The sequence below is a fragment of the Kryptolebias marmoratus genome, linkage group LG8, assembly GCF_001649575.2.
Source record: "Kryptolebias marmoratus isolate JLee-2015 linkage group LG8, ASM164957v2, whole genome shotgun sequence".
In the NCBI taxonomy this organism is placed as follows: domain Eukaryota; kingdom Metazoa; phylum Chordata; class Actinopteri; order Cyprinodontiformes; family Rivulidae; genus Kryptolebias; species Kryptolebias marmoratus.
In genome coordinates, this window is record NC_051437.1 from 15,281,922 (window position 1) to 15,299,441 (window position 17,520).

Genomic DNA, 17,520 nt, shown 5'->3' on the forward strand with positions numbered 1-17,520 from the left:
TGTTGTTGTATTTGACTTTGTGCTTAGATTTATGCAGGGCAAACAACTATATGAATCCAAAGCTACGGGATGAGGGGAACAAATGATTTGTAATGCCACTGTTCCCCATCTTTAAGCTCCATTAATGAGCCTAATACCTTCTGTTTTGTTCCCTCATTTGTACTTAAATCCACACGTGAGGCAAGACAAAGAAAAACCCTCTCAGCCTACAAGACTTAACTTGGTAAGTATCAATAATCGCAGCAGATATTTGGAATACTTCAGCATCTTTAAAAGTCTTGGTCTATAATTTGTGCCGCTTAAGGAAGCTGTCAGTGAGATCCAGGGGCCCTCTCAACTTTAATACTTTAAGTTTATGAGACCCTTCAGTTATTCTCCTCTCAGTACTGTGTAGCTGTTAATTCATCTTCTTTGACCTGAAGTCAACACTTGTCCTCGCTAAAGTTTAGTCTGACCTCACTGAATCCTGACTGTTTGGACACCTGTACCGTTTATTGCCGAAATGAGATATGTTTATTTGATTACTAAGCTTTTGAAATATGACTGCTGATTAATATTTGTGCAATTATTCAAGTGTTTTAACAGGTCTTACTTTTTGCCTTGCAGAAATTGCTGTAACCCAACTTTGAACAGCGGAGAAGAAGTTTTATATAATTTGAGGATGGCTGTCATGACTCGGGAGGTACTGTCCAGAAGAGCGAAACCAAGACCAAACACGGAGACGGAAGTAAAGGTAAGTGAGTTTATTTACAGGGTGAGACTATATACAGTGGGCGGTATCCGGAGCGGTCTGCAAGAGAAGGAGAGCTAGGTGAGTCTCGGGTACAAGTCTTGATCCAAACGGTAGCAAGAAGGTGGTTATAATGTCTCTTTGTTTGCTTACAGATCCAGGAGGTGAATGCAGTGCTGATGAGAGGAGGAGCGTTTTCTAGGAGTTCCAGGAGTGACGAGTTTGATCCAGCAAGGTAAGTAGCAGCATGGTTCCAGGTAAGTAATCCTTAGTATCCGTAGTCATGGCGTGGCAAGAAACCTAGGACATAAGCAGCAACAAAGCACGTGGTTAATACTAGGAGCATGAGTTCAGGTTAGACGCTGGGGTGGAGAATCTAACCCAGTAGGTTCGATGCTCCAGCGAAGGTCTGATCACCGCCTGCTGCTTAAATCCTGGCTGGTCTCATCAGTGGTATAAGGAACACCTGAGGAACAATGATTAGTGGCGCCGCCCAGAGGGCGGAACCAAAACCCAGAGCCTCACAATGGCTAACAGGCTGAGTGAACTTCCTTGCTTCTGTGTGGGGCTTCAGCCAGGTTTTGAGTCTTCAGTTGGTGTTTTTGTGTGTCCCAGATAATGTTTCCGTCTTGACCCTCCGTCATGTTTTTCTGTTAACCTTGAAAGAAAAGTCCTTGTGTGTGCTGTGCTGACTTCCTCAAAGCCATCACCTCCAACACCACTTACCGTGGGATGAAAACACTGACCCAAACCCCACCGAGTCTTGGCCAAAACGTCTTCCTCCTCTGGTGGTACTGTGCAAGGGTCTGATCAGCCCAGCAGGATTCTTCAGACAGAGAGCTGATGACTGTGACTGATGATGAGGAGCTGTGCAACTCATCAGCCACATTTTTGCTAAAGCATTTTCTGTCCTTTCTGTGTTTTCACACATTTTACTGAAGGGCAATAACTACAATAAAGCAAATCTGTGGGGTAAATCCTTTAAACAAAAACTAGAAAATGAGTTAAATGGATGGCTTGGTTTCTGTCACGTGGGATTTTTAAAAATAAAATTCTCTGTTTTGTGTCATGCTTGAGGATGCCACATTTGAAATAAAAAGCTTCTGCATCTGATCATGTCTTTTACACAGTCCAAATCTTTATTCAGAGTTGTGTTTTCACACTCTTGAAAGGTTATTGTGCTTGTTTCACCCGTTTTTTTTTTATTTTCTTTTAGGCTCTGACCAAAAAAGAAACTTCAAAGTTGATGTTCAAATAATTTATTGTTAGTCATCCAACAACAACAAGAACAACAACAAAGAAAAACATACAAATCAGTCAAGCACAAATACCATAACCGTCCTTTTAGAGTCAGAAAATTACCATCGTAAAATAAAAAATATCTTCTGCACACATCACCCTAAACTTCCACAGCAGCACAGGTGTTGTCACAGCAAAAAGCAATGCAGCAAATCTATTATTCACACTGAATGTTGGTGCAAAAGAGCAGACCTCACATAAAACAACACTGTAAGGGATAATATACTTTATATTAAAAGGTGGAAAAAGCAAAAATTGAATTCAGCTTCCTATGTAGTGTTTTAAAATGAAGCATAAACACAACAGCTTTGACTCTCATGGATGTAGCTGTGCACATGTTCCTATTATCAAATATATTATAATTAAGCAGATCCTGTGAACAGCAACAATGTATATTATTAGCAGGATGGTACACAAAGGAATAAAGGATAAAAATCTAATTAGACATTTTTAAGAAGGTCAAATTTCTTTACAGGACAACAAAGTGTCTTTATATCTGCTTACAAGTGTGCTCAAAACCACTGGAACATTAGCATTTGTATGATGCTTCTAAAATCAATCATTGTTGCCAAAAATATTCTAAAAGTTCATTTCAGAGGTTATTTTACCACACAGTACAAATTTGAACTGCATTTCTAAAAAGTGTTGAACAGTGAGGAAACATATGATAAAAATGTTGCATTTAGAGCAGGGTTTTTGTGTAGAATTTTCAAAAAATACTAAAATACAATCTGCATTGGTCCTCATATTAATGTTTTAGCTCATATCTTATTTACAATAGTAAATGAGCTACAGGTAAGGTCAAGGTGAATTCATGAAACAGAATACTCGTGCTGGCAAAGAGCGGAAACCCTTTAGGTTTCACTTGTCTTTCAATTTGTTTTGGCTCCACAATACAGTTATTCAGTCAAACGCTTCAGTTTAATTTATCATCCAATACAAGCAAATGTACTAAAAATGGTGGCTTGTACTGACAGTGCAATGCCCAGAAGAGTCAGTGGACTTGAGATGCAAGTTTCCCAGAGTTTAGGGTTCTGTCTCTTCAAAATGGCAGGACATGTGAACTAAAAAATTGGCTCTGAAACCAGATTTGTTTTTGCCACACACTCGTGTCTACTATTCCTTCTGCTTATATTGGCCTTTCTTACTGTCCATTTTTGTTTTTGTCAGCCCGGACAGCCTCAGTTCTTGTCTGCTCCAGGTTCTCCTCAGAGGAGCAAACACTGCGCTGTATCTCCTGGGCAAAAACCTTTTGCTGCAACTGGGTGCTGAGATCCAGCAGGTCAAACGAATCAGAGGAGAAGAGGCTATCCTCGCTTACCACGCTGGAAGGGCGGCTGCGGCGGCCCTCGGCGCCCCCTGTGGCCTGTAGGAGCTGCTGCAGAGCCTCCGGGAACATCACGGGCCCTGGACAGGGCGATGAGTTGGGGTTGTCGGGAAGATCCAGACTGCGGGAGAACTTGCCGTTACGTTTCAGAATACCTTTGCGTCTCCTCACTGCTTCTGTGCGCATGGTGGGACTGTCTTCTGCAGCTGGGAAAGGTGTGTGCTGTTTGTGGGAGCCTGATGGGCCTGCGCTGTTCTCTTTGACTCCCACTTCAGAGCCTTTTCCTTTAGGGCTATAACCCAACTCCCCGACATACAAGTTCTTCAGTATTCCTTTCTTTGGCATCTTAGATGAAGGCTGGCTGAATGTAGAGGGATGTGGAAGGCTTTTGGATAAGTTTTCGGTGTGTGTGTGAGGAAGTGTTTGTGTCCGATGAGGTTGAGGCAGTGTGCTACACTGTTGAGAGGAAAAGTTTTCCTTTGTTGGGTTGTGAAAGACTGAATCTAAGCTCCTCTGGTGTTTTAGTATGCCTTTAGGTTTTCTTCTTTCAGTGGTGGAAGTCGATGAGGCCGCTGTTGAGCAAACACCACCACAAGCTCCCAGGGAATTCTGGGGAATTACATTCTCTTTCCGGGACTTTCTGAGGTTTGAAATTCCTCCACGTGCCCTTCCTACTCCTCCACAATCACCCTTCAGAGGTGAGCTGAAGTAAAAAGCATCAGGACGGGAGAAGTCCGAGGTCTCTGAGTGGACAGACATGTTTGCAGCAGCTCCGACCTGATTCTGCCAGTCGATGTACCGAGCCAGCAGGGGTGAAGGACAGTCTTGGTGTGAAGATGAAGGGCAGTCACACACGCTCTCTTCATAACCCCAGTTTACCCACCAGTGGTTGGCCACGTCCTCGATGGTGGCCCTCTCATCTGCACGCACTGTCAACAACCAGTCAATGAGAGCACAGGCGTCTGGAGGAAACAGAGTCAACAGTTATATTTATAGCAGCTTAACTAACAGATAAAATGCAGTCAACACACAAAGAAACCACACTTGTAAAAAGGACCTATGATAAACACTGTAAGGGTTCACCTGAGGGAGGGTTGGGTCTGCGATAGTGGCCCTGGCTGATCTGCTCTGTGAGCTTAGCGTGATTGGCCCCATCAAATGGCATGCTGCTGTAAACCAACGCGTAGAGCAAAACCCCCAGAGCCCAGCAGTCCACCTAACACACAAAAAAATCAAACACTGAACTTTACAAAACCTCAGTGATGGATTACTAATACACATATAGAGATTCAACATCCCATTTACTTTAATATAATTAGCAATGTAGATCTGTATGTGAAATTGTTAAATTGTAGAGGTTAATGAGAGAGCATTAAGATGGGCTTTAGTTTAATCTCTACTTGGTTAATGGTTATTTAACCATCATCTTCATCTAGCTGGTGAAAATACCCTATACCTGTTTTATTATCAGGTATTTAGGGCGTAGGCAGGCTTTAATGTTTTGTCTGTATGTATGTGTGTGTCTGATACAAAACAAAATTCATGAACCACTGGACACATTTTAATGTTACTCAGAAAAAATTATTGGAGAATAAAATTATTATTAACTTTTGGAGTCAACCCAATTTAGGATGGCTGCCATAGCCTGGCCTTAAAAAACAAAAATAGTTTTACTCAGAAAAGTTTGGATAAAGGAACTTAAAATTAACAAATGTTTTTTTTTTGAGTCACCTCTGGTCCTTGGTACGGAAGCCCCTTCACTATCTCTGGGGAGGCATAAAGAGGACTTCCACAGTAGGTCTGCAGCAAAGAGCCCCTCTGGAAGTTATTCGAAAGGCCAAAGTCAGCCAGCTGCAGAGCAAGAGGAATGAAGAAGAGTTGGTTACAACTGCTTGTATTCTTTTTTTTCCACAAACTATTCAAGACAGTTCAACATTTATTAAATTACTGGATATAAAGATGGAAAAAATATCTTAAATAGCAACCCGTACTTCAGGGGGAAAAGCTTAAAATGTGTCTCTGTCACAGCTGCTTCAGCAAACCTTGATTTCAGGGTGTGTTTGTGCATTTAAATGTTTGTGTGAATGTACAAACACATGTAGAAGACTGTGTTTAAAATTGAGAAGCCCAAACCATTATTCACACTATGAAAGCACAGGTATGCCTGTGTTCAACACAAAGTGATTGAATATTGTGAAATCCTGGACAAACGCTGGATTCCTTTTCAGTGAATGAGTGCAGCCAACTTGGAGTCATGCAGTGAAAGCACAACAACTCAAAACTATACTTTTTTTAATGAACCAAAAATAGATACAGTATGTTGAGCTCTTGCCAATGGAAGTGTGAGTGAGGACAGAAAGGAGTCAAAAACATTGAGCTGCTCATGCTTACGCAATGGAACAATCACTCACTCAAGGTCGCATACACACACACACACCTCGCTATCTGAAAAGATTATGAATGCACATGCTAGTCAGAACCTCTGGTGTTAAAAATATTCAACATGACAGCTTTATTTCCAGAAGCAAACAGCAGAGACCTACTTACACAGGATGACACTGAGTAGACCAGGCAGCTCTGAGGGCTCATATATTCAGAGGCCATCACAACAACAATGTGTAGGATGCACACATGCCACTGTATGTTTGTGGATGTGTTGTTTGAAGGGTTTCTATTCTCACGTCAGTGCTTTGGCAGTGACATTCCAGATAATCAAAGCGGCTGAATGTCTGGATATCTGCAGCTAAGAAAATTAAAAAAAAAAGCCTGGCTCTTCAAAAGAAAAACTGGTGAGCCAAGAATTTTTGTACAATACTTTATGGAGTGCTTTTTCCTCTGCAACCATACATGGGAGCATTCAAAGGTCAATGTGGCTTCGGGTCAAACCATCAACTTTCTGATTGGAAGACAAACACCTGAGCCATGGTCATTCACAGGTCATTTTAATTGGACAACCATTATCTAAATTTCAGTAAAGTACTGAATTGAAAAACAAAGTCTACAAAACTGAATGAGTGCATATTTTCTTAGTTTTTTTTTTTTTTTTTGTTGTTGTTGTTGTTGTTGCCAAGTTTGAGCCAGCTAACTAGCTAGCATCAAGTTATAATTATTTGATAGCACAGACTTTGGGTTGTTCCTTTTAACCTATTAGTAAGATAAATACAAGAAATTGATTATTTTACCCCATTTTTTGGGTTAAGAACTTAACGCAACCCTGGGTTGGCTTGGTCCAGCCATTACAGATACAAATTAGGTTGTTTTTAACCCAGGAGCTTTAGTGTGTAAATTATGCATGCTTCACATTAAAACACCCAGTGTACACACTACTGTTATGTGACCAAGACCCATAAAGGTTTACAAAACACTTCCCACTCTTTCCATTTTCTTGCACATGCCGCAAAGCAGCAATTGCGCAGACATAACACAAACATGCGGTGGTCATTTCCTGCTGCCCATGCTGTGAAATGCCAGTCCTGTGAACTTGTGCTTATTAAGTATGCACTGAATGAAAAACTGATGAGAGGTCTGCACAGTGTTTTCTTCTTATTATTATTTTTGAACAGTGTGCCAAGATAGCTGCTGGATTTCCTGCATTCCCCTTTGGCCTTGCACAGCTCCCATATAAGGGCAGTAACATCCAGACCAGGCAAAAAAAAAAAAAAAAAAATTGCTGGGGTTACTTTATAAGACCATACACTGTGTTTATTCAGGTTCAATGTGATTGGTATAAAAACATTACTGTGGGCAGGAAGAACTCTGCATGTGCACTTTTATTTTTAGTGCTTAACATAGAAGCAGTGGAAACAACTGCCTCGTAAAATTTATTGATGAAGATGATAAATAAGAGCTCATAATGTGTTGAACTCTCAGGTCAGCAATGCTTTAAAGGTACGTGTTGCAAACTAGAAAATCAGACATAAAACAGGTTTTTTTAAACTATATCAAATGGTACAGTTTGAAAGAGTTCACATTAACACATTAACCATCATTATGAGAAAAATAATGCATGGATTTTGTTTCTTCCTTTATGAATCTTTATTTGAACAGTCTTCCTTTTAACAGGAAACATGGTAATTTTATTATAAAAATTGTTGGTATGTCATGAAAACTCATCAGACTCACCTTCACATTCAAATCTTGATCTAAAAGGATGTTCTCGAGCTTGAGGTCTCGATGCACAACACCATTCTGCAAGAAAGTTGAGAGAAAAAAAACAAAAAACATGAGTTCTTTGGACTGGAAAACCTTGAGATAAGTTATTAAACAGAAAAAGAAGAGCTCTAACAGAAGAAAGAATTCATTGTTTCTTCAAATACTGAGTTTATTCATAAGATAATAGATAAGTGTGGCTACCCAAGAGTGATGCAAAGAAACCAAAAGCATCACCTTTTTTCACTGTTTCATCTTCTTCGGTGCCTTTACATTATGTGGAGGAAATGAGCCATGACTTTTTAAAATGTTTATATGTGCATAAGTTGAGCACAGACACAAACTAAATAAGCACGTTTTCTATATTGGTTTGACTTTTATATTTACTGCTACGGCAAGTCCAGACTTTCATTCTTCTCTTGAAACACTGTAAAATATCTCTGTGTGTTCCCTGCATTCCTCCGAGGCACATTCAATCATTCATTCATGCCAGAATGTTCATGTCTATTTTGAGACAATATTCAGGGTGCAGGAGGAGGACAACTCCCCCCTCCACCTTCCCTGCTATCTGCAGAAGCTGGCGGATATTTTGAGTTTAGAGTGAGGAATTCATGAAGAACCCAAATAAACAGAAACGTCTATGTCACATCCTGCTCAGCTGACTGTCAGGTGCAGCTCCTCACAGCTCCTGTGCATTACCAGGATTTATGCATTTCCTCAGTAATTCCTGCTTTTTTTCTTGGCTCAGATCTTAATCTTTTGTGGACAACAACAATCAAAACAAAGAAACAGAGAAGGATTTGTTTCCTTGCCAAGGCATACAGTAACTATGACGGAGGCAGGTAAGTATGCCAGTGTGTGACTGCAAACAACAAGTCAAAGCCTAATGTGATCTTAACCCAGAGAGATCTGAAAACTGTAGTCAAGTCTCGCCGCAATATTATGATTAGGATTTAGTGGATTTAGCAGGAAAGTACTTGCTCAGCTGAACATTAAGCATACATGTGCTGCCCCAGTTTATGCTCAAATGTGGCATGTTTGAAGAACAGAGCCGTGTCACCTTGTGGCAGTAGTGGACAGCAGATGTAATCTGCCTGAAGATGCTTCGGGCATCTGGTTCTGGCAGTCGTTTCCTCTCCTGGATGTAATCATACAGCTCTCCTCTGCTGGCGTACTCCATCACTATCACGATCTTATCTCGGCTCTCGAACACTATCGACACAGAACACGGGAAATATTTTGGTGCAGTTTTATTCTGATGTGTTTATATTGTCACACGCTCAGTCGATGCCTCATGTTTAAACTACAGAAAACAAAAAAGACGTTAACATGTGTAAAATGTGTAACATTTCAAACTGTATAACATGAATAACTGATTTATTGGTTTACTTGCTACTGAAGAGTTTAAAATGAAGAAAATGTTTCACAGACGGCTGCTGCAGAAGCAAAAAGCGATAATGTTTTTGTGTCTATCTGTAGGTGTGTTTGTTTGTCTGTAGCGATAGTAAAATATCTCATGAACCAGGGGACATGTTTTAATTAAACTTTCACAAAGTTATCATAGGATGAAACATCTCTAACTGATTAACGTTTGAACACAAAAATGGCTATAACTCATTTGGTTTTATAGATGTTGAGCTAAAATTAGGTGTGGTGGTAGCTGAGCATTATCCCTGCACATCCTCAGAGCATTGCACATTGCACAAACCTTTGCCTAAAATTTTGGCATTTACTTGATAATCTTGAGAGAATTTTAGTTATTTACACAAAGCTAGGCTAAAATAAATTACAGTGGCCATATCCTTGATTGTGACGAACAGTTGACCCATAAGTCGATTGTTATTTGATGTAATTTTTATAATTTAGGAAAAACTTGCAGGTTTGTGTCACAAAGCAGGACGCTATATAGGTTTTTTGCAAACAGGGAATACATATCAGAATGAAGTCGTCACTACTTTTGTTCTTTAAATGGGATTTGGGAGTATTGCCAACATTATCCGTTATCTTTATTTGTTGTTGTACAGTAGAGCTTTACAACAGATGTATGTGTACATGTTGGGAGTATATGACTTAAATAGGAACTAATGCATCTTTTCATTAACGTAGCATTACAGCATTGCATAAACGATCTATCAGATGTATTTGCAACATTGTGCGTAGGTGTATATCGGCAGTCTTACCTTCATGGAAGCGTATGATATTAGGGTGTCTGAGTGAAGAGGTGATCTCGATCTCTCTCTGAATGTGAATTCTGTCCAGGTCGTCGGTAATGCGCTCCTTGCGGATTGACTTGATCGCCACCTTAGAATGAAAACAGGCAACTGAATGTAAAAACTTTCCACAAAAGATGGTTGTTCTACTCAAACATACATTGATTGAGCTGTTCATTAAGTGTGGATGGTTAACAATTTTTAAACAAAAATAAGTAATAAAAATGCCTCATTTCTGTTCAAACAGACTGTTTTTCAGCTTTAGGTCATCAAAGGAGAGCTATAATTTGATGTTACTTGGTATATGCATTGCTACAAATGGGAATTTTTCACCAAATCCATTAGTAAACTTTTTTTTTTTACTTGTCCTTAGTTAACTTTGATTCTCTCTTAAAATTTAATTTATCCAGACAATATAAGTTTCTTGTATCATGTGCAAAGTCTTCATTTGAACAATGACATACCAGTACACATATACTGTTCATGTACAAATAAGGTCTCTGGGTATTAAAGGTGATTATGTGGGATGTCTAGTGAAGTGAGCACATTCAGAAGCAGAAGGTTGACAGCTGCACGGTTAACACTCTGCTTCCATAATCCCAGGATCTCACTGTACCCGAATGTAACCCCCAGCCCAACAATACAAACATACACAAGCAGAACAATAAGCAAAACACACATCTCAACGTGAGCCCCCAAATCTCCCTGTCACAGATATAGTACCATATAAATACAAGAAGAAGGCAGACAAGCAGGCACCTGGAGGTTTGATTTAAAATACTCTGAACTAAAATACACAATGAGACCGAGAAGCGTGGAACAACAAGTCAGTTCAGGACATGCACACCACATGAGTGAAGCTGACATCCAAACACAGAAATGATCACACTGCTGCATGATCTGGTCAGCCCCCACAGGGTTCCTGTTGTACTGGCCTCTTTACAAGGTCACAAACTGCAGCATTCCCAGCGCCCAGAAAAACATTTACGAGACACTGGAAGACACAGTTCACACGCTCCGTCAACTGCACTGGTTATACAACACAAACACTTGCCAGTGAATTCCTGGGACTGGCCTGACCTTCCATAATTGACGATGACGTTGTATAATAAAGGAAAACTGTTTTTTTTTTTTGGTTTTGCATCTTCTTCTATAATCAATCTCGAGGCACTTGAGGATATTTTCCCACAAACTCAGGCACTCCAGGCCAATGTGGCTTCTTCTTCTTCAGGCCAGAGATTTGGGTGCTGGGTATGAGTTTGCAGCAAATGCTGCATATTAAGTAGTTATCAGCTGAATGATACTTGTCCAGAACTGGTAGGCCAAAGTGAAATACTGACCTAAATAGCTGAGCAGTGTGAGGAAGTTTAGAGAAGGATGGAAGCTAGAAAGGAACTTAACAATAGCTGACCACTGCTAAGACCACTAAAATTTAAGGGGTTCTTTTTTCATCCATATTCTACCATTACATCAAGTTTCATAAAATTGAGCAAGGTAAAGTCTTTATGTATTTTTTTTTAAATTAACTAAAAAAAAAAATCAGCAGAAAGAATGAAGAAAGACTATAGGACTGAGATAGAGGTCAACCAATCAAGGCATTTCAAGGGCCAGTCTTTAGGAATCAGAGAAGTCAATGGTCAGGCAATGAAATCAATTTTCTTTTCTTTGTTCTTTTGACCATAAATGTAGAGGTTTATTATTCATACACATTACAATCCCCAAGAATTTGGAAAATAAAGTAAAAAAAGTGATTGCCTGTTTAAGTTTATTTAAACAGGGATATTACACATTAATCAATTATGAGTACAATTTGCACATAATGTAAATGTGCCAGGCTAATTTTCCTCTGCAGGTTATGGTACAAAGTGAGGCCTGTGATTTAATGATTTAGCCCTGGGGCCCAGTCCAGGCCTGTACTCATTCTTTCATGTGCCACAGTTGATTGAAAGCTTGTTATGAATGCAGTTCAACATAAAGTTACCCACATTTTCTCTCTAAAAGCAACATTTCTTATCTAACCAATTAAATATAAGCCTCTGGAAGGTGATAATTAAGGTCTTACTATTTCCCTCAAAAATACTTTTTTTTTTCAAAAGTTGGAATAACAGTCTGGTTGTCCTCCTTTGGGGCCTGTTGGTGTTTTGCCAATAAAAGCATCTTTGCCCTGAAAAGGTCACCCCATCACAAAAGACAAACTAACAAAGGGAGTAGTGTCAGAATGAACAACATTGTACAAACCACTGATTTGGGTGCCTTTAAATCAGCCCAATGTTGAATTTTTTTTTAAATCACAAAAATCAGCCTCATATAATAGGCTATCTGACTGATCAAACAATAATTTAAGTATACCAAAGTAAGAGGGGTCAGAGTAAAGTGTCCTTTATTTTACTTTCATTGCAAGCCACAATTTTACCCCTTAAATACAGATTAAAAAGTAATCATAAAACATGATGTTGCCCAGTCTTAGGGGGATATTTCAAATGGTCACTTGTGTGGCAGAAGTGGGAGAATATTTTTCCTTTCATGATCTCACTCTATTGTGTGCAAGTGTCGGAAGTTTCTATATTTGCACACAATGATGTGAAATTAAGACCTAAAAACTGTTGCATGACAAATGCAGGAAACATAAGCAGCTACTGCATGACTCACGCAGATGTACTCAGATATTCTTTTACTCGAGAACAAGTGAGGCAGAGGAGCCCACAGGCCATGCTGGGAAAGCACAGCCAACACAGAGGCACAACGTGTACAAAAAGAGGCACAGCAAAAGTAGATCATCTGCGTTTTCCTGCTCTTCTCCGTCCCCTTCATTTTTACTGAACTAGCTCAAGGGCTTTGATTGTGAGGTGGTCACAAATTTTTGCACGTCCGAGCAATCATTTGTTTTCAAATCTTAGAAGCCATAATGAGGGAGGATTATTTTTACACACATATGCATCCCCAAGAGTCATTAAAGCATCTGCAGAAGATTTATCAGAGGGATTACTTCGGATCCTTGCCAACAGAACCTCAACATTCAGCTAAACACAGAGCTTTAAGTTGTTCTTTTTGTAGCCAGGAACTTCAGATCTGTGCAATGTCTTGCTGTTGGGGATCTGGACCAAAACAAACATCGACACTAAGGCAGTAAACCGATTTAATTTATTTATTTTTTTAAAATCCGCCTTGACTTTTTTGCAAAAGTTTCTTAAGAGACAGTCCTTCAGTTATTCAAATTTAAGGAATCCAAATATGTTCATTAATGTTAATTATGTAGTTTCTGAGACTGATAACTAAGCATTAAGCATTTTATAACACTCATTTAGAAAAGCCAAATCAGTCAGCTTAACTGTGAGTAATCAGGAACAGCTGTATTGATGGAATAACAGCCAACAGCTAGAAAAACACATGTTGTGAATCACTTCTTTTGCAGTTAAACCTGTCTATTAGAGTAGCCGCTGGAGAGATTTAGTTACCTTAGAACAGATCCAACTCTTTCTCAATCAGTTGCGAAGTACAGCTTCATAAAAAGCTCCTTAAAAACAAACAGTCAATGTTTAAATTGGATCCAGACAGTAAAAAAAAAAATTAATTTAATATCAGAGCATATTTAGCAAAAGGGGGAAAACAGCAGAATGAATTTTCACACTTAAAATTTTCTTCTTGACGCAGCTTTGAAGACAAGCATAGTCCTTCCATTTCCTTTGCATTCGTTTTGTTCAGGCCTTGTAAAAACAGAACAACAATTAGTGCAGTTTTGCCTAATTTGCTCTTTAAAACCACCTCCTTTCCCCTTTGCTCTAAAAGCTATCTCCTCCTCTACCTCTTCACCAAACTCAGACAACAGGCCCCTAGCCTTGTTTCCAAAAATAATGTTCGTTTTGTTTTAAAGAATCCTTGGTATGCACTGGCTAATGGCTCGAGGAATTCAGCACCCCCTTTTCCTACCAAACCCATTCAGCCGCCACACAAACACAGACACACCACATAGCTGCTCTCATCTTTTTGTATTTTCTTCCTTCAGTCTTTTACTTGGAATTCATTCCTCACAAATGTCTGCTATTGAAAACGAAGCAACAAACAGAGGAAGAAAAAGACTTAAGAAGCCTTAACTTCCACAGTCTGATTTTTTTTTTTAAAATGTGACCTTTGTGTGTTTATGTACTAAAAATAACAGAAGTTGGATTTATGAAGAGTAGGAGAACAACAGGGTGGCTTTGAGCATATCTGAAATAGTTATGAGGTTAAAATAAATAATAAATTAGCATTCCTTAAAGGGATTCATATATCGCACGCCAACTTTCATGCCAGACTTTTAAACTATGATCATCTTTTGATGAGAAATGACAGAATGGTGTATGTTTTGGTCAAACCTTGAACACAGTGTTATGCACAACTCAGAGTGTTGTGAATGGGTCTCAGCTGCCATCACGACAAATTGTAGCACAATATCTGTAAAATGGACTGAGTTACAGCCATTTTTGAGTTGGCTAATGTCGGTTAGCTGCAGCAGACATCTTGAATTGGACTAACTCCAGAAGTTAAACCAGTTGTAGATGCACATCCAGTGATTACTTTCTGCAAATTTCACTAAAATCTCTCCAGCGGTTCATAAGATATTTTGCTAACAGACAGACTGACACACACACAGTCAAAATACATTCATGTTTTGAATTCTTGCCAGTGTAAATGACTTGTAGTGAGGGGGGTCAGACTGATGCTGAGGGAGATTTGTTGTGGTGAATTTTATCCCTCTGTTCAAGAGCTGAGTGAGTCAGACTAAAGGCATCTCAGTCGGGCAAAACAGGAAGCAAAAACTGAGTTCAGTACCCCACACACACTCAAACACACACCCACACACACATGCAAGGCAGGAGGTCAATTCCACCTCTAAATGAATAATTAATAACCAACACTCACACAGGGAGACAGCTGAGTAAAAGCGGCACCTCAATCTCAATGTCAAACTACCTCTTCCAACAATATTTCATTTCATAAATATTTCGCAGTTCAGTTTAGAAGACGCAAACCTCACTCACCGTTCTCATGCTAGCTTTCTCCACCGCTTTTTTAACTTTCCCATAGGTGCCTCTCCCCAAGGTCTCCATCACCTCATACCGGTGCTTCAGGTTGTGTTTGTGCTGGTGCTTCTTCACCTCCGCAGGCGCCGCTGCGTCTGCGCCTCTCTGCCGCCTGTCTGCGCCGCCGGGGGGCCGGCTGTCCACCTCGCCGCGCTGGCCGCCGGCCGCCGCGTCCTGCAGACGTCCGAGCTCGGAGCGGTGGTTGGTGGTCATCGCGCCTCCGCCGCGCGCCTCGCGTCTGCCCATCCTCCGCGCGGCGCCGCGCGCCACCCGCTCAGGAGCGAACGGCTGCGAGCTGTGCGGGAGAGCAGCGCTTCGAGACGCCCATACAGGGACGCGTCAGGGCGAGGGCGCACTCGGGGGGAAGACGCGCGCGACGAGAAGCATTTGATTCAGGGGTTCCTGCGCTTCTCTCGGTCTGTCCCCCCCCCCACCAGCTTATAAGAGCGCAGCAACAGGAGCGGGCTCGGGAGGTGGAGCCTCCTCTTTCCAACACAGCTGCATCCAGGCGCGTCACCATCACCCGGGATCATTTAGGGTTTCCGACTGTACATATTATTCTGACTGAGTAACACAAGACAGGAGACGGAAGCATGCACAGAATGTCCTGTTCTAACCTAATTCCACCACATCAGTCAGACATATTTATAGGCGCTTTTACCAGACCGAAAAAGTCCATTTAAAAAAGACATTAGTGACTAAAAGTACCCAAAAACAGTCCAGTAGCCTACATGATAACATTGTGGCAAAAATAACCTAATTACAAAGACTTGATCTGTAAAAGTTCGGACCCTGGACCAGGTGTGATACTTTGTGTTTTTGCCACGTCCACACAAAAACAAAATGCATTCAGGAGAGGTGTTATGTTTATTGTGTATAATATTGCTAGTGTTATTACTAGTTTAAATACGCCACCTTGTGGTCACTTTAAGTTATTGTTTAAGTTAATAGTAGAAGAAGAATATGGACAGGAAGTGCTTTGCCCAGAATCGAACGGCCGCTCCACACTCCTCCTAGTTCTTTCTTGGTGTTTGTTAAAGCATTGTCTGTGAGTATTACTTGGTTAAAATATTGAGACACCTGTAATGTTGCATGATATGATGATATTGTGTAAAGTTGTATGTTTATAGCCCGTTATTATTACGCTAATGAGTCCGTTTTCATATGCTAATTTCTTGTTGCTAATCGCTAGCTAACATCCTCATTTCATTGAAAGTCAATGCCATGTTGGTCCTTTATTTTATTTATATCATTCTGTAAAGCCTAGATTGTAATACATTGCATGCCTGTATGTTACAGTTTCACAAATTGAACTACTACTGAAGTAAACTTCATTAACCAGTCATCGCTGTCCGGAGTTTCTTCATCGTTCAAGATTGTTTAGCTGTTCGGATAGCTGGTGCAGTATCTAGCGAGGCCAATAATATTTATTTTATCAGTAAAAATAGTTGTAAAACAATGAGAGTAAATGTGTGTTTTTTCCAGAAATTATAATTTCATACATATTAATCTGCATTTGCCTTTTTAAAGTGGCCTTTACATCCCTGGTTTGTTCATCATCTATGTTTGGTCAGACTCTGTGGTGTTTACATTAGAAATGAAAATGAAACGCTGAGCATTCCTTGAACTTTGTCCCAGAGTTTTAGTCTAAGATTATCTTATGTTGAGAAATGACGACTAGAGCTGTTTTGGTCACACCTTGCAAATAGCATTTTGCACAGTCTTGTGATATCTTATGAGATGTATTTGTGTTTCAGTTATGTGTTGAGGATGATTCTCAGCTACTACCACACCAAATCTATCTCAATATTTGAAAATTCGACTGAGATATAGCAATTTTTGTGTTTTTAAGGCTGATTAGCTGTGAATCTTGAATTAGGTTGAATCCAAAAGTTCACAAGTTGTAAATGTTCATCCAGTGATTACTTTCTGACAGTTTCATTAAAATGCATGCAGTAGTTCATGAGATATTTTGCTAGCAGACAGATAGATGAAAAGACATGGGCAAATTCCCCTGACGTGCATGTTTTAGAACTGTTAAAGGAAACCAGAGTACATGGAGAAAACACATGCACAGGTTTATAGTCTGCATAAAAAGACCCCAGCTGAAACTCAAACCTGAAACCTTGTTATTGTGAGGCAACAGTCCTAACCACCTGCAGCATGCAGTCATTATTCTAAATCTGAATTTAAAGTAACTAAATTATTTGCACATCACAACAGGTATCCCTAAAATATTGGCTAATTCACATTAGCCAACACAAAAAAGGGTAAAACTCAGTTAATTTTACACATATTAAATTAAATTTCGCATGGTGGTCATGACGTCATTAATTTAGTTTAAAAAAAAAACGTTGTTTAACCATCTGTTCTTCCATCGACTACTCTTAAAAAACAGAAAATAAAATAGCTTCTCATCACAACACCTAATTGTGTTAGACTGCATGTAATCTGTAGTGGATCGAGTGCATCATATGGGTTTGCAGTGAACTGTTGTAATATTTTTACATTCCTAAAAGAATTATGTTTTTTGTTTTTTAATGAGAAATATTTGCCCCTCTACACAATTCTGTTAATAGATAAGTCATTATTTATTTTATTTATTAACTGTTTTTGTCGACACAGTCTATATTGTCCATAACAGAGTCTGTCTGTCTGTCTATCACGCTAGCAAAACAGTGAGTTAACTTCGCCAAAACAAGTTGTTTGACCTTTCACGGTCTCCGTAGTTCCCTTGCAGCGCGA

General features: G+C 39.8%; 1 protein-coding gene across 1 annotated transcript; it reads right to left on the reverse strand.

Annotated features, from left to right (window-relative positions):
* Positions 1–1,973: 1,973 nt before the first annotated feature.
* On the reverse strand, positions 1,974–15,205 carry LOC108235142 (NUAK family SNF1-like kinase 1). The gene is made up of 7 exons (XM_017414959.3): positions 14,734–15,205; positions 9,686–9,806; positions 8,566–8,717; positions 7,479–7,544; positions 5,088–5,207; positions 4,440–4,572; positions 1,974–4,318 (listed from the first exon to the last, which is right to left on the reverse strand). Exons 1-7 carry the CDS (start codon positions 15,019–15,021, stop codon positions 3,174–3,176), a joined length of 2,025 nt encoding a protein of 674 aa, XP_017270448.1. The 5' UTR covers positions 15,022–15,205; the 3' UTR covers positions 1,974–3,173.
* Positions 15,206–17,520: the final 2,315 nt, after the last annotated feature.